At 38.7% G+C, this 27270-nt stretch overlaps 1 protein-coding gene across 1 annotated transcript in view; it reads right to left on the bottom strand.

Moving 5' to 3' along the window:
- The window catches only part of crim1 (cysteine rich transmembrane BMP regulator 1 (chordin-like)), a 116480-nt gene that overhangs the window by 31162 nt on the left and 58048 nt on the right, over window positions 1–27270 (bottom strand). Inside the window, exons 3-6 of the mRNA XM_084392973.1 lie at window positions 21899–22141; window positions 17977–18097; window positions 16349–16470; window positions 1609–1791 (exon numbers count right to left, since the gene is read on the bottom strand). Of these exons, the coding sequence (XP_084249099.1) occupies window positions 1609–1791; window positions 16349–16470; window positions 17977–18097; window positions 21899–22141 (669 nt within the window). The remainder of the gene's footprint in view (window positions 1–1608; window positions 1792–16348; window positions 16471–17976; window positions 18098–21898; window positions 22142–27270) is intronic.

The raw sequence follows: 27270 nt of genomic DNA on the forward strand, positions 1-27270 counted from the left end.
AGATATTATGGAAAATTTATTTCAGAAATTTAGTTCGGGCTCTGAGATTATGTGATTTTGTTTATTCACACTGCCAGAGCTTTAGAGTGTTTCATGTTCAACCATGTTCCAAAACAGTTATCAGCTTAACATGGATTTTCCAGCAGAGTCAGTTTATACACTTGAAAACAGAGTTAAAATAAACGAATGCAACATATATGAAGGATGAGCTCATACTCTGTATGAAAATAGAGTATTATTTCTAAAGGTGGGGTCACATTTACAGTTGTGCTGCAAATTTTTACAATAGTGATGGAGTCATTTCAATAGAAATCCGTGCAATATGGAATTTCGCTCAAGATTTCCCCATGCAGATTTTGAATCAAGTTCAAGTTGGCCGTGTTGCAACCAATAGAAAGCTGCTTGGTTTGAAAGTGACTTTGTGTGCACTCTGCTTCATACATTGATAGAATATTGACAATGGAAGTTTTTACCCGTGAAATTTTGCTAATGTGACCGCAGCTTAAGACAGTGGTTTTCAACAAGGGGGCCTCAGCAAACTTCCAAGGGGGCCCATAAAATTACTTAAAAGTGTGATTTCTAGACCTGAAAAATTAATAAAATCTTAAATCCATGGTCATTTTATAGTTATGCCAAAGTCAAAAATATTTTATCAGGTAAAAATTGTGAGTACAAAATATTTTTCTAAATCCTTATACAGTATATTATGAACAACTAGAAATGTCATGAAGCCTTTGCATTTTGTTGTGGACAATGGGGACCCTTTAAGTCAAAAAGGTTAATGATTAAGTTGTTGATTCCAATGATTTGTTTCCTTCATAAGCCAAGACTGCCTAGAGTCAGCACATGGATTCATACAGGCTTATATTTACTGTGAGCCGTCTAACTTTAGTTGGCCGATTTCATTTGTTTAATTCATTGCAGTAAAATTCTCAGGAGGAAAGCTACAGGGGACTGGGGAGTTTCGCTTTAATTAACTACATAACAGCAAAATCATTCGCAAACTAATTTCAACATGACAACAATCTGATAAATATAGCAGGAGCAGAAAATGTAGAAAGGTAATTCCAAACCATTATGTATTGGACAACAGAACCTACCCACAAGAGAAGCATTGCAATCGAAATTACATGCTCCCTTGCAGCCTATTACAGGTTGTCTACGAAATAAAACAATGAACAGTTTCCCTGAACTAATTAGCCCTGGATGCTCATTGAATTGGTAGAATACAAAGCACAAAAAATAATTTATCACGCAAATTTAACGTCCAATCGACAGAATCTTCCCCATCACGTAATGTAAAAAAGCACAATATCCTCTGTGAAGTTAAAAAACAAGTCACATCATAATTGCTTTAGAATCTAGCTTTGGACCTGTATGACATAGTTCATTAAAATTCACAAAAATCACCTCCATTACGGGGAGAGCATCAACAACAAATGCAAAAGAGGCCCTGAGGCACAAGGTGCTAAATGCTAAAGACTGCTTGTATCATTTGGAGAAAGGTGCACATATATGCCAGCTTATGCTCTTATCAAACAGTGTACAAAGAACAGGAATATTTTCTTGTATATGAGATTTCCTGAGCTGATGCAAGGGTCATCTAACCTTCACAGACCGGACAACACTCTCCATCAGGGACGTAGTAGCGCTCGCAGTGGAGGACACCACACTGCGCCGTAAAGCAAACGGATACCCCTCCCTGACAGCGGCAGAAGCGACAGGCGTCCATCCTGAACATGTCCCCATCATGGTACTCCACTCCGCTGAAAGTGCAGGCCGGCTTTGTCTCTGCAAAACACAGTAATCAGGACACAGTGCATTAGAGGGTGTCGCATATATGACTGACAGAGCAACAAAACAAACAGGGTCTTGATGACAGGGCCAAGAAGAATAGTTAGTTATGGGGTACGCAGGAACCTAAACGTTGTGCATTTGTGACCGAGAGAGCTTTTAGCAGCCATGGCAACCTCTAGACACCAAATTCCCCTCTCAGCTCATGCATTACAATGCCTACACTTGTGTACATGGGAAAAGTCCTGTTTTGCCCCAAAATGAAGTCTCTTTGAATATAAACTCACACTTTGAGGACTTATGTTTATGTAGTATTCAAAAATTAATTGAAGTATAATTATTGAATTTTGACTAATATCTCATAGCTAACACCAATTAACACTGTGGCAAGCAGGGCGGGGCCGAGAGCTGTGGGAACGGAGCGAGGAGCTCCGGAAGTATAAAAGGAGGAGTGACAACAGTAAAGGACGATAGAGGACCAGGCCTGGACTTGGGGTCGTGAGGGCTTGCCGCTTTACTTTTATTTTGTGTATATTTTTATTGTCTATTTTGTGAATTAAAGTTACGTTGATTGTTAGCCGGTTCCCACCTCCTTCTTTCCTGAACTCTGAACATTGTTACAATAAGGAAAGAAAACTAAATAACAGATCTAGAATACAACAGAAATGCAAACACAAAACTCAATACAAATCTATAATAAACTGTGCTGGGGTAACACATTACAAGTAACGCGAGTTACATGATCAGATTACTTTTTTCAAGTAATTAATAAAGTAATGCATTACTTTTATTGCAAACCTGCAATAATTAAATATGTTAACGCAAATGTTTAACTTTTTATTGCATGTTTTTATTACTAAAGTAAATGTTGAACTTTGTTCTCCTGCGATCCAGAATGGCAGAACAGCTGAAAGGTTTGTTTGAGCTACGCCCTCTACTGTACAGCCGTGAATTCGCATTTCCTTCAGTCTGAGGCTTATTCATTTCACTTTTGGGGTGAAAGGGCTTTACAAAGGCCAAGAATATAACCTTTGTTTTGTTATTAAAAAAAAAAAAAAAAAAAAAAACAAGCAGAGAAAAAGTAACGGAAAAGTAACAATGGATTACTTTCCATAAAAAGTAGTAACACAATAAGTTACTTTTTTAAGGAGTAACGCAATATTTTAATGCATTACTTTTAAAATAATGAGGCATTTATATAGCGCTTTACTATGTACTCCTGTACAATCATATCAGGGGATCTCTCTTCAACCACCTCCAGTGTGCAGCATCCACTTGGATGATGCGACGGCAGCCACAGTACAACGGCGCCAGTGCTCTCATCACACACCAGCTATCGGTGGAGAGGAGAGCGAGTGATAGAGCCAGTTGAAAGTATGGGGATTATTATTAGTAAGGAAAAGTAACTTTCCTCAACACTGGTCATAAATAATAAAACACCTTTGGTCATAATCTGATATTTTGCTTGTGGAGCTTTAATGATGATTAAATTGCATGAAATTACATTGCTTTTGCTAAACATCCCATATGAGTTTGATTTATAAATAAATTACCCACAGTGTTTTTTTCTCTCTTTCATTTACTGTTAAATGGCTGCTAATATATATGTCCTTCAAGCAAGGTAAATTAAGACGCACATTTTTGAAAAGGTCTTTCTTCTGAATAAATTTTTTAAAAGATAAACATCTTGCATTGATCAATACTGAAAAGTATTGTTTAGTAAGTACATTTTTAATATTTTAATAATTAAACCTAGTGGTTTTTTTTTTTCAAACAGTGACAGTTATTTGAAGGTTATAACACCAAAACATGTTTGATTCAGGAAATATGTGCCACTTCCTCTTCTTATGCTTATGCTTAAATCCCGCCAAACACGTCCTTGAAGACATCTGATAGCATAGTTGACGGACCTGAGATGTCTAACAAGAGGCCTTGGAACATTCCATAAAAAACTTTCAAATGAAAGAGTGACAGAATATCAAAGCAATCCATTGAGAGGAATTATTAGAAACCATGGAGCCAACAAAAAGCACCCAAAGCCACGTGGGAACTGATCTCTGCACAGTTAACTGTTGAAAGATCAGCCAAATGTGGAGCACAGGGTTTTTCATTCCAGTGAATAATTTTGTCAATTAGTAGAGGCTCAATGAATTACCCAGTAATCTGGTGTGGCAACCCTGTGATGTCACACTAGACAGGCTTTAAAGAGGACTGTACGAATTTGCTCAGTTTTCTAATCAAAGATTTTTTTGTTCTGTCTGTCTGGCTCTATCGCTCTCCTCTGGGTAACTGCTATCACTGCTGAGAGCGGCAACTAATTGGAAGGAACTGCTTAAAAATCAATGCGTAAAAGAAAAAAATAACTTTTAAAAAGTAATATAAGAAATAACCCCCTGCCATTAGACAGAAGTACAGGAATCGAATGCTAAAAGGAGTTGTATAGTTGGAGTACAGATGTCTATTAAAGGACAGCTCTCTATGGGTGAAATATATGTCAAGTGTCTTGTGTTAACAGGAATGGCTGTGTTGTATGATCGTAATGATACAGTATGCAAGAAGGATAAGCCGAAGGATTCAGAGCTGAAGTAGTGGATGTTACAGGTTTAAATGTGTATCGCACACTTTTCAGTAACAGAAGGCACTAGATTGTGTGCTATCTGGGCAATCCGCTGAGGAATAGTATCAAGAGATCATTAGCTTTTAGTGTGAAACACAATATAGGCGATAACAACAGATTAGTTGTTAAAATGAACAGCAACAGCAGTTAATCCATAATTCCTACCTATGTTGGGGAGCAACTAACTAAAAGTAATAATAAAACAAGGAGTATTCAAACATATTTGCCTAAAATATCTCACTCTTATGTTTGGAAGTTCAATACATTTTTGTGAATAAGTTTGCCAAGATTTCAATCTTTTCAAACAGTTTATGTAAATGTAAATGTCCTTGCAAATGATGAATCGGTTAAAATATTGATGTACCATTTGTTTTGAGTCCTTCTGTGTGGTGAATAGATTAAAAAAAGATTATTTTCAAACAGTTAATTGGTTAAAAAAATGTAACCAATTCTTTTGAGTCCTTTTGAGTGGTGAATCTGTTCAAAAAAATATTCTTTTGATTTTTTTTCTGAACCATTAACTGGTTCAAAAAAGGGTTCAACAATTCTATTGAGTCCATGCAAATGGTGAATTGGTTCAAATATGGTTCACTGATTCTTTCAAAACCATGCAAATAGTGAATCGTTAAAAAATATATGAATCATCAATTCTTCTACTTTCAAATTTAGTGGACATTTATTTGTTTAACTTCAATCCTAATCGAGGGTCCTCATTAATTTGTGGCAAATAAATACTTGCAGAATTAAATATTTTCAAAAAGATATTGCTTTATTAAATAGCTTTGGTATAGTAAGCTACTTTGTAGTGTACTTTTTTAAGGGTAGCAGCGTACTGTAGTTTAAAGGGATAGTTCACCCCAAAATTACAATTCTGTCAAGAAAGAAAAGTAAATAATGACAGAATTAAAAGAATGATAAGATTTTTGTGAGACCTACCCCATTAACTACTTTAAATAAGTAGCTTGTAGATCTGGAAGCTACAGTTTCAAGGTAGTTCCCCCAACACTGATCCCTTCCCTTTACTATCATTTCCCTAACCAGTTCTCTACACTAACCCATATCCTACAAATTCCCTTTCCCTCAACCCATATCCCACCAACATTATTCTTTCCATTCCCAACTCAATTAACCATTCTATCCTGTCCATTCCCTACCCAATTTCCCTTATCCTATACATATTCCCTACCTAATTAACTATTATTTACAAACAGTAACATTGACAAAATCTGATTGCTGAAGTTCACATTAATATAATCTATGCGAGCAATAAAGGTAAACAGGATTGGTTTGATCTCTGCAACGAAGGGGCTCACGCTTGAGACTCAACTCGAGCTCTAAATCACCCCTCTGGACCTAATTATGGAAATAAATATGGAGTTGAGGTGGTGGAAAGAGTGAAACTGCTGTTTATATATACTTTGCTTTGCATTGTGATTGCAAGGGTATATGAATACGCTCCCACTCATAAATTTATTTGGAACTCATTTATTTTGTGGGAAGTTCCCGCTGTAACTACAATCTGGAACGTAGCATCTTGTGCTTTTTGCTACTAACTGCAATAAACATTTATAATTTATCTTAATGACTAATAACCAAATGCTTCTAATGTGCTTCATCCCACTGGCGCAATGGTGTGGCCAAAGCCACGTGATGCTGTGGCTGAGGTAAATAATTAGTGGAGGTGTGAGTAATAGTTACGTCAGCATCTTGACCTTCCCAGATGTTCAGTGCAATTGCCTCACCCAGTGGATCTAATACTTAAAAAATTACACAAGTAGCCACATCAAGGTTAGATTCAATGTTTTTTAGAGGTGACTCGGACATGCTAAGTGCAAAGTATGTCCCGTTTCTCTGTTTTTGTCTCATTGAATGTCAGTGTTTATGTAAAACTGCTGCTTTCAAGCCCTGCTGCATCTCATTAGCTTTCAAGATAAAATCCGAACCAAGCCGTCTGGATGTAAAGAAAGATTTGAAGGAGAACAGATAGCGTGCTCGCCCCCATTTGTTTTGCTGGCTGTTATGACCTCACCGAAGAGAAAAAAATGGTAAAAGGGAGAATCTGGCTTTCCTGCCGCATTTCCGTTTGTGAAGGACAAGCCATAAGTGTCGGTGTGTAAACAGCTGGCTGAGGCTCATGGAGAGTTGGTGTCTGCTCTAGGGCTTATCCCTCTCTCACCACAGTAGGACAAGCTGGTTGTTGAACAAATATGCAAAGTTTGTCAGGCTTGAGCTGGTGGCTTCATTTCTCAGCCCACTGGCTGCCTTGATTTGGGACTTTACCCATCACAAAGGATTATACAACTGCAGCAAATTCCTTCATAGTTTTAAGGAAAAGTCTTTGACTTGGAATCCTCTGGCATTAGGGATTGGACGTCGTGTAGGGAGAACAAACTTGAATGAATTCGGTTTAATATTTGGAATTTCACCCCAAAGCTGTAATCCTCTAAAGGCTCTGTCAGGGAAGAAAATGCTGATTCAAAGTCTAGGGTAAACTTTCTGAAAGAACTGGTCAGAGATGGTCAGGGTTGTTCTAGCATGGAGTGTCCCTCATTTCCGCATGTTCTTCACTGCCGAACAGCTAAACTGTTTGTTGGAGGAACGTTCCAACAAAGCAGAAGGATGCAGGAGGTGTATTAGCCCAAGAAATGCTGGATTACTAAGACAAAAAGTTGGGACTTTTGGGGAATTTGCACCAGTTCCTCTCAAGTCTTTGTCAACACCTTTAGAAACACAAAGATGAATGTTACAGGAGACCAATACCACTCTGGCTATTTTTATCTCTGACTGCAACAGATTTAATTACATGTTCATTTCATTCTCATTTTAACATAAAACTTTCCTTGAAAATGGTATACGTTTTCAAAACCATATGAAACTAGCATGAATACAAGCAGTAGATTTGTAAGACCTTGCAATGTGTTCTAAACTAGACTTTAAGAAGATTTTTTCCCCATCATAAACACTCGTATTTGCCATTGACCCAAATGCTTGAAGCCTGCAGTATGAATTGACCACGTTTACATTTTTTTGTTTTACATAATTCCTAAGATGCTTCACCAGAAATCAGTGCAGAACATGCAAATATAGTCTATGGATTCCTTCAGGCTCATATTTTAATAATGTAAAGCATTGTATACAAGCATCATCTAATAAAAAAATCTTCTAGAGAGGAGATTCTTGCTCTCGTTTTGAAACACCACACCTCGGTTTAAATTAATGGAGAAGATTGGTAACCATGGAAACACTACCCTAAGACGCCAAAGCCTAGTTTTCTCTGCCTCAAGACTGATTCAACAGGTCCCTTTCCCTCCGAGGCCTTGAGCTGTTAACTGGCCCCATCTGAATTGGTAGAGTGCATGACTGCACTAGCAGGGTCTGGACGAAATGAGGTAAGTGACAGAAGTCAACTATGTAATCTATATGACTGCCCAACCCTTCACACATCTGTATGGATACAAATAAAGAATGGCTACTACCTGTGCTCTCATATGGATTTCTGAAAATAGAGATATAGAATCTCACACACGTACACGCACACACACAGAGTCTTATTAAACAAAGGCCATCTGAAGCAGGAGGAAAAAAAACCTATTTAAATTGAACTAAGAGTTTGACAGGATTGTGAAGAGGCAGTAAGACCTAATGAAATTCTCCATCTGGAGATTAAAACACCTCCACAGCTCAGTCTCACGGTTCCCAAAAAGAGCTTCGAAGTGCAACCTTAAATAACAACGTTTATTCCTGTTCAAAAGCTGCTAACCTTAACGTGGAGGATTTACATAATCTCCCACCTCCAGTCGCAAACTTGTACTCGTGCAGATTCCTCCCGCTTGAGGTCATGGTTAAATACGGACCGGTGTGCACTAAATGTAACGTAGCAGAAGAATCACAGCCGGTCTTTCGACACCAAGCTCGGCGCCACACACTGAGTCTCGTCAGGTCTTTAAAGAAGCCACAGCGTACACTTTAGCAGCATTTTATATTTCCCCCTGAAGTCCACTTATATTGTTAGATAAGGTTTCATGCACCAAAACAGACATAATTTAGTTTTATATGACCATTTTCTTCCTCCTTTCTGACCTTTAGAATTAAAAGTGCTTTGGAATTCTACACATAAATTGTTCCTAATGCATGATAGATATTGAAATGGGTGTCTTGAGCAATTATGCCTGTCTCTGTGACTGCCTTTGGCTCTGCAAACATCAAAACAAGAGTCAAGAGGGCGGACCAAGCTTTTTGGCCAGAAAACTAGCCAATCAGAAACACAATCTGTCAGTGATCTATTTTGGTTTTGGGATCGTTGACATCTTTGGATGCGGAAATCATTTGGTAGGACATGTCTGTGGAGGGTTTTGGGTAAAGGCTGTGAGGCTGAATGGTGAAAGCTAACAAAACAGCAGCACTTTTAAACAAGATTTAAAAGATTTTATATGCAAATTATCTCTGTTATAATGACAAACCTATTTGCATGTGAAATGAGATCTACTTTATTCAGAGGCCAAACTGCTGAATACTGAATAAGGGTTAGCATGTAAATATGCTAATGCTTCTGGCGTCACAACCACTGACAATTTCCAAACGATCCACTGCAGCTTAGTTTCCATAAATGATACAGGCAGGAGATTTGCATTGTTTAGAGAGTATGGAACCTGTTTAGAGTACTTGTGCAGAGTAGCTAACTAAAAACAACGATCGTATTACAGTAATTTAGCTGTTTTCAAAATAGTGTAACTAGTAAGCTACCCAACAAGAAGCAATGTAAGGTTACAAAATGTTGCATCACTTTTTCTTTTTTTGTTCACGCATAGCATTGCAACTGAGTGAAAATCATTTGCTAGTAGAAGGTCTGACCCGATCGCACGAGAAAACATGACTATTTTACAAGGTGAAATTCATACAATATGTGATTCCAACTGAAACTTTGGAAGTTTGAAGGTCTATCCCCACATGGAGTGCAAGAAGATTCTATGGAAACGAACGAATGAGATTGTACAAATCAATACGAATTGGTCATGAATTTGCCCAAATATAAAATGGTTATAAATTGTCATGAGACTGTGCTGGAACGTATATTTTTAGCGAATTAGTTTAGATTGTTAAAAAGCCAATTCACTGATTCATTTGAATCATCAGCAAAATCATCAGCTTTTTGTGTACTTGTAGCTTGTAGCATAGCTACTTATTTGCAATTTTACTACTTTAAAGTAGCTTGTAGCTTAGCGAACTACAGTTTCAAAGATCTAAGGTGCGCCCAATGTCACGTACTGTCTAACTAGGTACAACATTTGATGAGGAACAAAGTTTGCAACAAGCTAAAAAAGTATGTTGTATATAGTATGAATGTATGTATTATAAATGAGAAAGTATGTGGACTTTGGAATCTAAGCGGAGGTAGTAGGTCATCCAGGTGCGTTTCGCCTACTGTTTAATGAATACTACAAAAATCGGACATAGTACTCATTTCACATACAGTGTTTTTTTTTTTTTCTGCTATAAGGAAGTAGGCATATTCGGATGCAAGGCTAGTCTCAGACAAAGAAAATGGAAGAAAACTATCTGAACCATGAAGAAGAAATAGAATGTGAAGGCTGAGGAGATTGCAGTTATCATCCTCTCGGATGCTTGAGATGTTTTCTTTTTTCTGTGTTAGGCAGGAGAACGCCTCTCTAGAAGGACTCAATCCAGCATTTTTTTTCTTCCTGTCATACAGTCCAACAGGAGCTGCCTCCCGGTGTTTTTCAGCCCTCCCTCATGCTGCAGGCTAGCTTGTTTTGGCTGCAGCTGCTGAGAGGCAGACTAAATAATGTGATAACGCGCCACTTCACAGTTGCGTCTTGCACTGCCAAGACCCGCCACTGCTCTGGACATGCAAATCACTACAACCGCACAACACCTGCAAATCAAGGCTAAGTTGTCAAGGAACAAAACAAAACAAAAAAAGACGGCGTTTTTGTGTGCATGTTTTCACATTTTTTATCTGTGAAAGATAGTGGCCGCTGTGTTGGAGCAGACATAAATAAGAGCCGAGTATAAAAGGGAGAGAATAGTGCCTACGGGGCCTGTCAATCATCACAGGCTTCATAGCGCACACGTTATGTGAATGGCCCCTCGGTGACTCCTATTCCACCCCTGCCTTAAAGTCACTTTCCTCTTCCGACGACGCTTTCCCTAAAAGAGAAAAAGAGACGGCTGTGTTCTTCTATCCTTATCAATGTTATGTTTACACTAGCAGTTTAACTTGCGGTTATAACAAAATGTTATGTCACATACTGGCTGGGCTTGTTATAATCTCTCGAAAGAATGAGCAGCTGTTTAAGCATTTACTTCAGATCGACATATGTTCTAATCCTTGCTTGTCCTATGAAAGAGTGTGCATTGTTCTTCCATACGTCAGTTTGAGGCAGAACAACATGCTATGTGTACAGAGCTAATCCTAATGTTAACGGCTTAAGCATCGACAGCACAATCAAGCTTCTCCAGAACACTTTCTCATTGACAAGAAGAGGACTGAAATCAGCGCTCATGACCTTTATTACATCGCCCTTCTATCCCTAGGTTGAACAGCTAGTGCAAACCGCCAATAATGCCCTTCTCCATGACAACCGCTCCCTGGGTAAATATTAGAGTAATGATGGGGCTCGTAGCAGTGAGGCTGTATGAATGGGGACTGACAGGTGCGCCAGTTCATCTGTGAAGATGCACAAAGCTAATTATGGGACTAAAAATATCGCTAATGACAAACCAAATCTACCATGCGCAAATGTGGCAGAGTGGCTTCCTGTTTCGCTTCGGACAAACAACACGTTCGCAAATTCACTGGTTGATCAACACACTCTAATTTTATGGAGAAAACTGTGGGGTTGTTGCTGTTGAAAATCAATGTGACAAGTGAAAAAAGCTGTGAGTAAACAAACAGTGCCAAACACCCTCATTTAAACGTGCAAGTCATGGAATAGCACAATAACAACAACAAACTAAACTATCTTATCCTTGAAATTCCTTGGTGTGGTCAAAGTTACTTCACGCTTTAAAACCTTCAGAAAGGAGTTGCGATTACCTCAGGGTGGGAAAATTCTAGATTAGATGCACACATACACACACTAATCAGACCTTCTTTCTTATCTACTCTCCAAAAGGGTGACATCACTGTCTGAGAGAAAAATGTGGTGCACAAACACTGTCTGAGAATGCTCACTCCCTTGCCATCCCAAACACTTGCCTTTGGAAGTGTGTGCGGGCACCTTGGAGAGTGAGCGAGAGACTGGCAGAGAAAGACTGCATTCTGTCTGTCTGACATCTGCTGTTGCTAGAATCATCAAGCTGTGAATTTGTTCAGAAATGGCATGGGTGATCAACCCAAATATTCATCGTAATCTTCAAAACTACTTCATGTAGATAACATTTCCTGTATTTACACTACACTGCTGAAAAAAAAAAAAACAGATTCAAGTAGACAATTTTGGAGAGCAATAGCAATTCTGAGATCCCACCCTCCAAAACACAAGAACACGCACAGCTAGAGAACAGACGCAAAGCGTCACGAGAGATGGCATTAAATTACCTCATGCCTCAAAGGACATAACATTACAGTAATAATGCAAGTAAACCACGTAAAGAGCGCTGACTTGTGCTACCTGACTGCTGCAGATTCATTTCGGCATTGATAGCAGTGCCATAGACATGAATGAATACAAGTCTGTGGATGTGAACCACTCAGTAGAATGTCACGGGTTGCTATCTCTTAATTATAGTAGTTCTAGCGTGAACACAGCATAAGCTCATTGTTTTGGTTCAGGAGGAACTGTAAAAGGCGTCTTCTGTTTGTTTTTGGCACTCGGTCAACAACTCTTGGCATAGGCTCATGGAACACGGTGATGACGGGATGTCTGCGCGAGCAGGTATGCAAATACATAGGTTGACAGACAGGTAGAACATCCTTCTGTGGAAGTCTCAGGACCAAAACGTTTTCTTCCAGTCATTGCATTTAATCACTGCACAAGACTAATCTAGATCATCTTGGCCAGTTTGAAACAGCCAGAGTTTCCAGCAGAGTATAGTCCGTGAGGTGCCAATGTGACAAAACCTATGGGGAAAAACTTCAAATAAACACAATATAAACTGAATTTAATAAGACTCGAATCCTCATTAAGGAATTCCGCAGTGAATAAATCTTATCACACATTACAGAGAACAGAAGCGAAAGACGCCGGCTCCTTTTTCCAATTAAAGATTTATAGAGACAGTTTCCAGCAGCCCAGCATTATGTAAATCAAATTAAAGGGATAGTTCACAAAATGAGAAGTTTTGAAAAATATACTGGCCACTCATTATCTTTCAGTATAATGAAAATAAATGAAGATTTGGGCTGTCATTTTTTAAATTATGACTTTTATATTCGAAGTCTTCTAAAGTCATGCGATGGCTTTGAGGGAAGAAAAAGGCTGGAAAAATTTAATTATTCACTAAATAACTCTCTTTGGCACAGTCATCCTCGGTGTTCAAGAGAACATTCACTAGAAAGATTTGTTCATGAATCAGGCTAATCACCCTGATTTAGTGAACTGACACTTAGTAATCAAGATTATCAGTGAATTTGTCTGTTTGTCAGTACAAAGACTTCAGAACAGGGGTTCAGAACCGATATACCGGTATTAACGTTAATCGTGCATTTAAATGAAATGAAATATCGTTACTGTGTTAATTAGGGGTGTCGTAATATATAGTAATATATACTGCCGCGTAAAAGCATGTCGTCAGATTTGACAGACATGACACTCCAAGAAAGTTAGCTTTCTAGTGTGGAAGTTTTCTTAATTGCATTTACATCCTTTTGTCCAAAAGTGTGGATAAAAACTTAAACATTATCGTATATACACTTCAAATATCTTTAGAGAGCCGTGTTTTTCTATTTTTACCCAAAAATAGGGTGATGTGAGAATTATGGAATGTTAAACTCTCACATGTAATTTATGTTTCATTCATACTCAACACCGGAGGGCGCCCTCATGCAGAAAGGCTACAAGTAAGACTCATAGGAGTAATACAATTTAAGATGTTCAAGGAAAGACACTTAACACACCATTGCGACAATTTATGGTTTATCCGTGTTCTTCAAGCTATCTCTGGTAATTTCATAAGGATAATGCATATTTATTATGCAATGCCAATTGACATAGCCTTTATCGCTGTATAGAATATTATAAAATGATATCATTTCTGCCTCATTCTGTGATCAGTTCACAGAAGGATGTTATTTCAAACTGGTTGCCATTAAGTGTAATTGTTCCTTTGTATACAATAGAGTGATTCTTCTAAAAACTGATAGCACTGTTTATTTATTTTTTCAAGATTTATATAAATATCGCAATACACTGTTATTGTGAATTCTTTTGGCCACGATAATAGTGTAGTAAAACATTTGATATCGTGACAACCCTACTTCAGATGATTTGAAATATAGCATTTAAGTCTTTATTTTTATAAAGCTTCAGTCTCCATTAACTGCCATTGTGAAAAAGCGACTGCGACTGATACATTATGAAAAATTTCTCCTTTCGTGTTCCACAGATGAAACAGGAGAAATTTCAGCATGGGCTGATGTGACCACTTGTTGTTTTCCCTCATCCATCCGCAGTGTATTCATCTGTTGTGTCAATTTGTTCAAGTCATGACAGTCTTGAGAAGGTCACTCATCTAATGACGTGCGAGTGATATCTTTTGAATATTAATCAGTTTCTGTTCATCCAAGGGGATGAGTTCATTTTCTCTTTCTGTCGCTCCTTCGCGTTCTCCCCCACCCCTCTCATCTGTGGAATATTAGATCAGCCTTTACACTGTACACAGCCACCGGTGGCCAGATGTTCAATTAGCCTGTATTTCTGTTCAGAGCTTTGATGCTCCCCGCGCTGCTCTCCGGCCTCAGCGCTTTGTTCTCAAATCAGCCTAAGGCTAATTTCACCTCCCGCTGTGAAGATGACACACAACCTGGCACCTCACACATCACACCGCTATTTGTGCTTGCTTGTTTATGTACATTCATGCATGGAAGGAAGGTGACTCCCCAAATTACGAATATGGAAAAGCAAGTCCTTGGGTTGCACTCTTTTCTATTTGTTGCTTCGTCTTTCATGTATTGTGTGCCCTAGGCCTGGTTATAGGGTGAAGCAGGAAGGAAATAAACAACTAGAGGGAAAGTGAGATTGTTTTCATGGGTCCCTTTATTCAAAGAGCCACTCATGAGCTTTTGTGTTTGGATGGAGCCTTGATTCTGTTGTCTTCCTCTTGGCGGTTGTCTATCCGCGAATATGGAAAAGGCCCAATGTGCGACATACGGCCTTGGTGCACGCTGATGTTTCCAGCTTTGATTTGTTGCTGATTTCCTGTGGCTTCCGTCCACCTGTCCCCTGCAGTCTCTTCATCTGAGAGAGTTCTCCACCACCTGCACACAGCTCTGCCCACAGCGACTGTGGGGTTAAGCTCTCTCTTTCTGTCCCAACTCTCAGCGCAGGTTTTATTAGTCAGTGATCTGTGTAGTGTGTGTGCTTATGTTTGCGTACGGCTGTGCACAAGGGGTAGCCGGTGCTTTCCAAAAGTGGGGAATCGCAGATGTCACTTATGAATGGCAATGTGTACTTTGTGTATTTGATGTCTGTAATATATAAATATATATGGAAATGATATATAGGGCCCCATCATACACCTGGCGCAATGCAGCAGCACACAAACATGCCAAATATTAAAAATAAAAGGATTACAATTAATATTGTGTTCATAAAGATATAGTGGAATCCAGCTTGTCCCATAGATGTTCTGCTTGCGTGCTTTTACCTCACGCACGAGCAGATCCGTTTGCTCTCTGGAGATGCGTTCAGTCTGCAAATTCCGTCATGTAAATAGCGAATCCGACATGGCGCGAGCGCAACTGGCTTTTAAAGGGAATGGGAATTACACTCTGATTGTTTTTTTGCATGTTACGCCCAAAACACAGCCATTACTCATTAATAGAATAGAGACAACCCTTTTAGACCATGCGCTGGGCACGCCGACCATTTTTTCCGGCGTTAAACTAGCAAAAGTGGATTCGGACACGACCTATGTGCACTTGTGCCGTGCGCTTTAGACCATGTGCTTAGATTGTTAAAATATGGCCCATAATGTTATTCCATCCACTCATGTGTCTCTCTCATTTTCCTTTCACACATCACACACGCCCAAACATATACTTAAACTGTAATGCCGGTCTAAGCCTCTTTTTCTAGCACCACCAATTCCATGCAAGATATCAAAAAAGTAGACATGAAGTTATAAACTTGCAGTGTAACAATGTTGTCAATGTGTTAGTAAAGGGCAGAGATAAACATTTTACCGGTGCTTTACTGTGCTTCTTTATTTTCATGTGTAAGAGTGTTTTCTCTCTATTTGTTAAAATGAAGAATGAAAATGCAACCTAACTTCAAATTCAAAAAAGAGGAAAAATACTTTCTCACTCATATAAATAACAACTCACAAAATCAAACTGACTAATGTTGGCTTAAAAAATATAAAATCTTAAATATACAAATTAATTTTGATAATAATTATAGCTAATGATAAACTCTGAAATTATCAGAATGTAGCTGTTCATTTTGCTTTAACAACAATGCTTAGATGACATTCACTTGTGCCTTGCACACACACACAACATAATTTGGGGAGAAATAATAACTATGTCTTTCTCGAGTTTGTTAAAGCCATTACATGCAAAATTAATTAAAATTAAAATCACTGCAAATTGATTGTGAAAGTGTGTATTTCCTGTAGTTGTGTGTATTTTGGGTAATATTCTGCTGAGGCCGGTCACTATGGCAGCAGCGACAGGGTTCTGCACACCGACTAGACGACCTTCCCAGTGCACCAACACAAAAACACTAATTAAGACACACAGAAAACAGAACCTACCGTTGACGCACTCAAACACATCGCAGCACCTCCCAGGTGTTCCGTCACCACGGGACACAACCTGAGGTGAAGTCCCTGCTGAGCACTGTGGGAAGGTGCAGAGGCCAGGCAAACACTCACATCTGAGTAGAACAGAGAGAGAGAGAGAGAGAGAGTCATGCCTAATACATAACAACAAAACACTCTCTCCTGACACTCTGATGTTATTAACTTTCAGTGCTGAAATAATCCATTCTTTATACTAGTGAAAAAATAGGGGAAATGTTTTAGTCTAATCTGGTTTATATGCATGAGACAGGTGTGATGTCTTACCTAGACTGCGAGTGTGAGACTTAACAGACGTAACATCTAACCTAAGTTAGTCTGACATGTTTACCAGTCTAACCTGGATTGTGAGTGAGAGAAAGGTGTGCCTAACATGGACTGTGCGAGTGAGACTGTGTATGTCAGACAGGTCTAACTGTGTAACCTGGACTATAAACATGCAACATGTAACATTTTACCTGTATTCTGAGGATTGTAACGTCTAATCAGGATTGTGAGTATGACACAAGTGTAACAGTCTAACTTGGATTGTGAGAGTAAGACAGGTGTAACATCTAATCAGGATTGTAAGTATGAGATAGATGAAATGGTCTAACTGGGATTGTGAGTGTGAGACAGGTTTAATGTCTAACCTGGATTATGGGTGTGAGAGTAGGTGTTACAGTCTAACTTGGATTATAAGCATGAGACAGGTGAAATGTCTAATCAGGATTGTGAGCATGAGACAGGTGTAACTGTCTAAATGGGATTGTGAGCATGAAACAAATGAAACAGCCTATCTGAAATTGTGAGAATGAGACGGGTGTAACGATTTGCCTGGATTGTGAGCATGAAAGAGATAAAACAGCCTTACTTGGATTGTGAGAGCAAGACAGGTGCAATGTCAAATCAGGATTGTAAGCATGAGACGAAATGGTCTAACTGGGATTGTGAGTGTGAGACAGGTTTAATGTCTAACCTGGATTATGGGCGTGAGAGTAGGTGTTACAGACCAACTTGGGTTGTAAGCATGAGACAGGTGTAATGTCTAATCAGGATTATGAACATGAGATAGGTATTACGGTCTAACCGGGATTGTGAGAGTGAGACAGGTGTAACACACTGCCTGTATTGTGCGTGTGAAACAGTCTAACTGGGATTTTGAGAGGGAGACAGGTGTAATGTCTAATCAGGATCGTGAGCATGAGACAGATGAAATGGTCTAACTGGGATTGTGAATGTGAGACAGGTGTAATGTCTAACCTGGATTATGGGCGTGAGAGTAGGTGTTACAGACCAACTTGGATTGTAAGCATGAGACAGGTGTAATGTCTAACTTCGTATTGTTGGTGTGAGAGTTGGTGTTACAGTCTAACTTAGATTGTATGCATAAGACAGGTGTAACTTCTAACTTGAATTGTCAGTGTGAGACTAACCTACATATTGAACACCAGACAGTTGTAACAGTCTAACCTGGATAGTGAGTCGGAGATGTAACAAAAAAACATACCTAAATTGCAAATGTGACACAGACGTAAGGCCAAACCTGAATTGAGCATGAGACATGCCTCGACTGTGAGTGTGAGAAAGGTGTAACATCTAACCTGGTAGGAAGGGTGCAGCAGCCGTCTGCGGTCAGTCTGACCTGAGTCTCATAGCTGTCTGCTGGACACTGGACAGGCTTCACTGGTGGACACTCTACTGTGCTGCAGTCTACACTGAACACTGAACACAAAACAAGAGATAAAACATTTATCACTGCTCATCATACCTCTCATTAACACACCTCATCAAACTCTCATCCAAGCAAATGATTTACCTGCTATAATCACACCATAGATTTCAAAACATACTGTTTACAGTGCAGTAAACAGTGCAGTGCAGGGCAGTCATCATATAATGAAAAACAAAAATACATAAAAAGCACTTGCTGCAGGTTAACATCAACCGATGACAGTTTCAGAGGAAGGCTATTATTGCATTTCGATGACCATTAAGATAAAACATGTATTAAAAGGATAGTTCACCCCCAAATGAAAATGTCATTACTTAAATGTTACTTAAGCCCTATTCGGACGGGACTAGTTTAACATGGAGAGGTGGGGTAAAGTAATAATTACCAGAGCTTCTCTGTGATTTTAGTCCCGTCCGAATGTGCCATCTCAGTAATCATCACGGACAATGTCAGTAAAGATTACGGCGACATTTACCTTTAGTAAAAAGGTCCGGAAAAATGACCTCAGGTAATACTAATCCCGTGCGAATAGACCCGCTGTAAATATGTACATAACTATTCCGTCATTTCCTGTTTAAAAGTAGTTTTCCACATTTTTTCAAGTATGGAGACGCTTGAAAAAGCATTCAGTTGCGTTCTAGACGCTGGGACGAGTCTGTGACAAAACTCAATAAATATAGGTTATGTGTTTGTGCACGTGATATCAGGAAGCAACGTAATACGCACATGACGACAGGAGGGTAACGGCGGTGTGTAAATCGAGTTACTCTTCCCACTTCTGCTAGTTTTACTGAGATATCTTATCCCGTGCGAATTGGCCATTAATATTACAGACGCCCAGTGGTAAAATTACATTACTCCATCTACCCTTGTAAAGTTAATCCCGTCCGAATAGGGCTTTACTCACCCTTAAGTTATTCCAAACCTGTATGAGCAGGCCCGGATTGGCTAATCGGGAGCACCGGGAAAATTCCCGGTGTGCCGGTCTGTTTTATTGGCCAGGAGGGCCGGTGTTGTCATGGCACTGGGTTGAATGCTTTCCTTATGGCTCCAGTCATAGCGCAGCCCCACTATTTTTTTTTTTATTATTATTTTATCGCAGCCCCACAAAAAAATGAAAATAAAGTCACTTTGTTAGAGATGTGCGAACAAAAAATAAGAGATACAAAACATGGATAATAGCCTATAGGCGCAAAGGCGGCGCTGAAAAGGCCAGAATAATAAAATATCTCTAGAAACTCAAGCGGCCAAGCCTACGAGTCAGGGCCGTACCGACCATTGAGGTCTCCGAGATCCGGACCTCGGTAATTTTTCCTGAGTGTATAATGAACGTTGTGAAATAATTGCCTAATATTACCTGCTGCAATGATTCGCATATCGCGACGATAACCGACCTCATCATCTGAGCTGCTTCAGCACTCAAACACCGCTCGTCGGCAATGGCAAAATGTTTGAGATGACCGATCAAAGCAAGCGGGATTTAAGTTCACAGAAGCGCGAGCCGCGGCCGCGCGCGAATCCCAACGCGACGCTTCACGAGATAAGGTGCGTGGCTAAACTAAACGGCTGTTTTATGATAGAAATTTTAAACGACCTACATAAATAATCACTTTACAAAGACTGTATCAATCTAAGCTCATCTTCAGGAAGGGGAGATTTACAGGTAAAGATAAAGAGACTGAGAGAAGAAGAACGAGAGAAGGAGATGGAGATGAGAGAGGAGAGCAGGTAGAGCAATAGCCTATTGCATAATAATGAGAATAACTTTATTACAATGGATTCCTATTTAACACAGTCAGATGTTTATGGAAGCTTGTTTCCGCCACAAAAAAAAAAAAAAAAAAAAAGATAATTGCAACTTTTTATCTCACAATTGCGAGTTTACATCTCGCAATTCTGACTTTATATCTCAGAATTGCGAGATACAAAGTCAGAATTGCGTGAAATAAAGTCGCAATTGCGTGTTATAAAGTCAGAATTGCGTGAAATAAAATCAGAATTGCGAGATATAAAGTCAGAATTGCGTGAAATAAAGTCGCAATTGCGTGTTATAAAGTCAGAATTGCGAGATATAAAGTCAGAATTGCGTGAAATAAAGTCACAATTGCGTGACTTGTGACTTTATATCACGCAACTCTGACTTTATAACACGCAATTGGGAGATATAAAGTCAGAATTGCATGATATAAAGTCGCAATTGCGTGTTATAAAGTCAGAATTGTGAGATAAACTATTCTGAGAAAAAAAAAAAAGTCCGTCTTTTTTTCCCCCTTAGAATAGGAATTTATATCTCACAATTTTATATATCACAATTCTGAGAAAATATGTCAGAATTGCGAGATATAAACTCGCAATTGCGTATTATAAAGTCAGAATTGCGTGATATAAAGTCGCAATTGCGAGAAAAAAAGTCCGAATTCTGACTTTATAACACGCAATTGTGACTTTATTTCACGCAATTCTGACTTTGTATCTCGCAATTCTGAGAAATAAAGTCAGAATTGCGAGATGTAAACTCGCAATTTTGAGATAAAAAGTCGCAATTATCATTTATTTATTTTTATTTTGTGGCGGAAACAAGCTTCCATATTGGGGGAAGTGCCAGATAGCCCTTGAAAGATTGGGCCTTATATACTGAGGGTTTAATTACATTATTTTAATAGTCAGTCGGGAACTAAAGTGGGCCGGTCTAAGGCATGAAACTCCAGGGCTGAAAATGAGTCCCAATCCGGCCCTGTGTATGAGTATTTTTTTTTTTAAATGTTGGTAACCAGACAGTTGACTGCACCCATTGACTTCCATAGTAGGAAAAAAAAACTATGGAAGTCTTCCTACTATGGAAGTCAATGGGTGCAGTCATCAGTCTGGTTATCATCATTCTTTAAAATATTTTCTTTTGCGTTCAACAGAAGAAAGAAACTCATACAGGTTTGGAACAACATGAGGGTGAGTAAATAATGAAAAACAAAAAAAAAATTTTTGGGTGAACTATCCCTTTAAGTAAATGTTCCATTTCATGTTCAACTTTACTTGTTTTTCAAAAAAGTGTACATACAAAAATAACCCAAAGACATATGTGTCCTATTTACCAAACAGGAAACATATTTTCAACAGCCCATGACTTTAGCGTGTCTCAAAAGCTTTGGCAAACTCCCAAATCACGAAAATCACTCTCTTTTATGTATTGGGAAATGAATTACGGTTATTTTTTTGAAGCCAAGTGGCTATCTCTGCTCAAGGCTGCCATACTGCAGCAAAATATAGCATGACAGAAGAAGATATATTAAAGTTAAGGTACTATGACAGCATCTTGAGATAACCTGCAAAGAATTCAAATCTATCACTATCAGGTTCCTGGTGTGGATCCCCAAGACTCCACAACAATCCATCTATTACTCGAGCAGGAAAAGAATTTTATGTTGCAAGAAAAGTTGACACGGCATGTTTTTTTTTATATACAGCATCAGAAAGACCATTGTAGAGGGACAGTCTCCCACAAATGAAAATTCTGTCATCATATCCTCAGCCTCATGTCATTCCAAATATGCATATTGTTCGTTGTTCTCTTCGAAGAATCTTTACACAGTTCCTGCCAAACAATGATAGTGATCGGAAATGTCAAAAATGGACATGAGGGATAGGATTTCCATTTTTTGGTTGAAACATTCCATTAAACCATGCTAGTGGAGACTGGTTTGTACTGGTTTGGTTGATGTTCACCGGCAAATCACACGGTGTGAAAATGGAATCAAGGACGTCACAACACTTAACTAAATATTGGATTTCTTTACCCGGTTTGCATTCGTAGAGATCACAGCACTCGCCGGGTTTGCCGGAGCTCTTGGATACCAGGATGTTGAGGTGCCCGGGCTGGCACACCTTCCTAAGACATCCGGCTGGGCTGCACACACAGCGGCTGGGCAGGGGGCAACATTCACCCGGTGGAGCGTAGCCCTCGATTAATATGGAGTCCTCAGGGCAGCGTGGAGAAAACTGCACCTCGCACCTCGCCCTAGAACAGTCTGGTCTTTCCTCTACGGAGAAAAAGAGCACAACTTATGTCATTCATGATGTTCAGCTATGCTTAATAGTGATTCTTTTCCTGTGAATAAAAACTGGTAAATAAAGTAAATAAAACAGAGTAACCTTATTAGAAACTGCAATATGGTTTAAATTGAATTGCAAGAGGGATTGTTAGACTCTCACAGATGTAAGTGATATACACGATTCAAATCAATAACCAAAACAAGCTATTAAAGAAAAACCATCTGTCAGGGCTCACACCACATATTTTTAACTCAAAACTCCATGTGGCGATACATATGTGGAGTATTCCTCGCATTAAACCTCTAATAATAAAATACGAGGTATTTGTCTTCATGTTTTTTTTTTTGTGTGACAGGTACTGTTTTAACAAGAGACAGACTAGTTTGTCAAGTATATGACCTGTGACACAGTGACATGCGATTTGTCTCATATATGCAAGGGAATAACATCTAAATAACCACACTGTCATAAAAAAAAAACTTTGTTATTAGAAGTTGGTAAAAAATGTTTTTGAAAGAAGTCTCATTTGATCAAAGATAGAGTAAAAACAGTCATATTGTGACCAATTGTGTACAAAATAAAATATCTCTTTTCTGTTTTAATATATTTTAGAATGTAATTTATTCCTGTGATGACAAAGCTGAATTTTCAGCATCATTACTCCAGTCTTCAGTGTCACATGATCTTTCAGAAATTATTCTGATATGCTGCTTAAGAAACATTCCTAATTATTATTAATGTTGAAAACAGCTGTGCTGCTAAATATATTTTGTGGAAAACTGTGATATAAAAAGAACAGCATTTATTGGAAACAGTCTTTACTGTCACCTTTGATCAATTTAATAGATCGTTGCTGAATAAAAAGTGTTAAATTCTTTCAAAACAAATTATATTATATTTTTGGCTGGTTTATTCTCAATTTACCTGCAGGTAATAGCATGTATGTCCATACATACCCTTATGTACAGTGTATTTTCTCAGTTTCTTTCTAGTAACAGACATGATAAAAGTAGGGCTGACTGACATTTGACTACCTTGAGCAGGCAGAATGATGAGCAGCAGCAGCAGCAGCACCATGCATGTCAAAGTCCAGCATTTTATGAACACACTCAATTTGACCTTCCTTCATTCAAGGCATGATTGCTTTTATTCATTCTTTACAAAGGGAACAACAAGCTAACAAAGCAGAAAGGCAGAGAAATTGAAAAGGTGCATGGGAGAGACACAGAAAAGAAAACTCATGCTGATGTGAATGTGAATGAATGGCAAATGTCAGCAGGAGAGAAACGGCTGACATGCTGTAATGCTCCTGTTGCTTGTGTTCTGTCTGATAACACTTGGCAGAGGGGTGTGTAATAACACTAAACGCAGAACTACATGTTAAAACACAGGCGGTAGTATTAATAGAGCCAGGGCATCTGAGTGTGTAATATGAGTAGACTGATTTGGGCCATATTGTGTTTTTTTCAATCAATATACTATATGCAGTTTTAAAGGGAGAGTTCATCCTAATTTACTCACCCTGGAGTTGTTCTACTGGACTGCTGTATGCCCTTCTTTCTTTTATGGACCGCAAAAGAATAATAAAAAAAAGTCCCACGTGCGCTCATCCCTATAATGGCAGTGAATAGCGACCAGCATCAAGCTTTTCACAGAATGGTCCCATGTGACACGAGCCGTCTATTCCAAGCGTTCAGGGGGAATACAATAGAAATCCCCATAAAAGTATCCGTGTACTTTCTTTATTGAGTTAAACACCTCCAGACCGGAACTTTGTTTTTCTAGTGACGGTCAGAATGACAGTTGACAGATTTGGACGCGATAACTTCTTGTTACGACGAACACAACGATCTATATTCATCTCAGAGAAGGTGGTACATGGGTTGTATTTCATGTTGCGTTTTTGTTAATCTTGATTTCTCATAACTTGTGTGTTTTTTCTGGGCGAGACGGAGTGAACTGCGACACTAATAGAGTCTCACGAGCGCGCACATCGAGCAGCTGTACAGAGAACAACAAAGGCAAAGGTCAAGAAATTCGTTACATAATACATTCAATTTTGGTTTGTTTTTCACCAAACCCTATCGTTTACCCCCAGAACACATGGAATGCACGGCACGTGTCGCATGGGATCATTCTGTAAAACTCAAACTTGAAATTTCCATTCTGCTCATAATAGAAAAATGTCTCCTTTTATGTTCCATGGAAGAAAGAAAGTCACATATTTGGAACGACATAAGGATACATAAATGATGATGATATACATTTTCAGGTGAACTATCCCTTTAAAAGACGTCGAGAGCCCTTCCCTCAGAAACGCAAGTATATAATGATCAAACAACTGCTCTGAACTGACGAACAGCAAGAAAAGAAATGCACCGCAGGGCAAAACCACTGACTTTGTTGACTGAGGTTACATACTACATTAACCATTACTCTGACGCTGATTAATTAACTAGCTAAACGTATTAAAGGCAATGTACTCCAGCCATTAAGCACATTGTTACCGCTTTGTTTGATCTTGTATGAAAATCAAACGTGATGTATGAAATGCATGTCTTACAAAGAGGCTATGGCCTATTATTGCCTTTTGATGTGTTATGATGTGCTAGGAGAGGAGAGTCCTCCATAGAGAGAGGGGGTGTAATTACCTCAAATGATAGACAGAGAGAGAACATAATGCTTGTAAATTCACAATAAGAGCAGTGAAGATAGATACCTCTTTAAAAAGCTCCTCATATTTAAGCAGTGTTTATGTGTCATTATACAAGCGCCCAGGCTTTTTGTTCTCGGCAAGGATTTAGGGGCAATTATGACAGCATTATTTTTTTTGTTTGCTGGCAAATGCCACTTGAATGTGAAATGACTTGATACATGAAGATGTGATGGGTGAAAATGAGACAAGAGTGAATAAGTGACATGGCGAAGTGTCAAATGAGGCCACATGTAACAGTCACCAAATGAGACAGAACATCACAACACCTTGCAGTGATGGATGCGACATTTAGTTTATGCTTTAGAAAGACGCTTTTATGGGAAGAGGCTTACAGTACTTTCAAAGTACTTTTATTAGTACAGTATATATGCTTGCCAGGGAATCGAACCCATGACCTTGGGGTTCCTACTGCAATGCTCTACCATTTAAGCTACTGGAGACAAACAAAACTCACATTATGTATTTTTACATATTGTTCTTGGCATAATGTGTACTTGTTTAAACTATGGCCATTAGCAATTTAGTATTTTCTTAGTGGATATGACTTTATAAGAGTTCATTTATAGTTCATATGTTTATATGGGTCTCAAGTTGCCATTTAAACATTTTCCGAGAAACAACCACAAATAAAAGCTCCTCCATCTCCTTTCATCATCTGTACATCCTCTCTGCTAAAACCATCTGAGAACTCTCAAAATATTCAACAATCCCCAACACATCAACAAATCTACCCTTCAGCTTTAGCTATATGTGTTTTCTCTCTCTCTCTCTCTCTCTCTCTCTCTCTCTCTCTCTCTCTCTCTCTCTCTCTCTCTCCCTCTCTCTCTCTCTCTCTCTCTCTCTCTCTCTCTCTCTCTCAAGAGAGTGCACTGCTTTAGATAAACAGCCTTTAATTTGTTCTTATACTTGGAGCACAACCCAGCCTCGCATTGTACTATACATACATCTTTTCTGGGAATATTTTTACCCCAAAAGGATTGTGGGAAATGCCTTAATTGACTTCCCCTTACCTGTTGTGTGCTGAAAACATTCAAGAACTCAATATAACTACAAAAAACACTCAAGACTTGTAGTGACTACGGTAAATACGCAAAGCTGCATATTTAAAATGGACTGGTTGATGGGTTGCTGTATAATTAAGTTGGTTTTGGTTCACTTTATATCAATTATTCAGTTAAACATCTGTCTGAACGTGCAGACCGTAGCGCTGGTGCTAAAAAAGGGATGAATTTAACAACACAACATACACCAATATTATAAAAAATAAGGTTTTTCATTATTTAAAAAAATATTTATTATGTTCTATGCAATAACCAATAAATTATGGAGGACTGAGAATGTCAAATAAATATAAAAATTTCCATTGGACGTTGATATATTTATTGACATTTTGGTTTATTTATTGACACTTTTACTTAAAGATTATTTTTTTTAATATGGTGCTCACAATCCTCTATAATAATTATAATAATAAAATAAATCATTTTAAATTATACAAAATTGTTATAAACATTATAATGTAGTTTGAAAATAGATATTCCTTTTGAAGTATTCTCAATATTTAACAGCAGCCAATATATATATCCAAAAACAACGTATTAAAAATATTAATATAATTTTTTGCTAAATATTACATCTAACAGTGGCCAATATATATGTGCAAAACCAACTGATATGGATAAATTAAAAGTCTAAAACTGACTAATAACCAACAGAGTACCAATATATCTTGTAACGAAAACTAAATTGCTGCTAAAAACACCAAATTTAAGAAAATGTACAAAACAAATCTAGATAAACGTCAACCTTACTGACTACTAGGTTGTTGGACCCTGACTAACTGATCATCACGACATATCCATTGGCAGTACTTACTGCTCGCTGGGCCTTAAAGGGGGGGGGGGGGGGGGGGGGGGGGAGAGATACTCCAGAAATACTCCATCAAACGTACAACTTAATTTTGAAACTTTGTCCATGTTTAGCATGGGAATCCAACTCTTTAACAGTGTAAAAAACTCAGTATGCATGAAATAGCATTTCACCCCCCCTTTAATGGTTCTTGTTAATTGTAGCCTGATGAAAGAAAAGGTGAGAAAAACACTTCCTCACAATGTGTCCCCTCCTCCACTACGACGAGAGCTACTGCTCAGTTCCTTTTTCATGTTTTTCACAGCCTTCGCTGTGATTTCTCGTTTGACAATGACAGCTGTTCACCACTGATCGCATGGACTTGGTTGCCAGGCATCTGCTGCTGAGATGGAAACAGATTGTTACATATAAATTCAATCTGGGAGCAGCCTCGACCCCTGGGCTTATCATACTGCCACTTCCTAAGATGCGACAGAACACACCATCTCCGGCCTCTCACTGTAATGAAGTCCAACAACACCTGGGACAGTG

The sequence above is a fragment of the Rutilus rutilus genome (genome assembly GCF_951802725.1).
Source record: "Rutilus rutilus genome assembly, chromosome: 21".
NCBI classification, from domain to species: Eukaryota; Metazoa; Chordata; class Actinopteri; order Cypriniformes; family Leuciscidae; genus Rutilus; species Rutilus rutilus.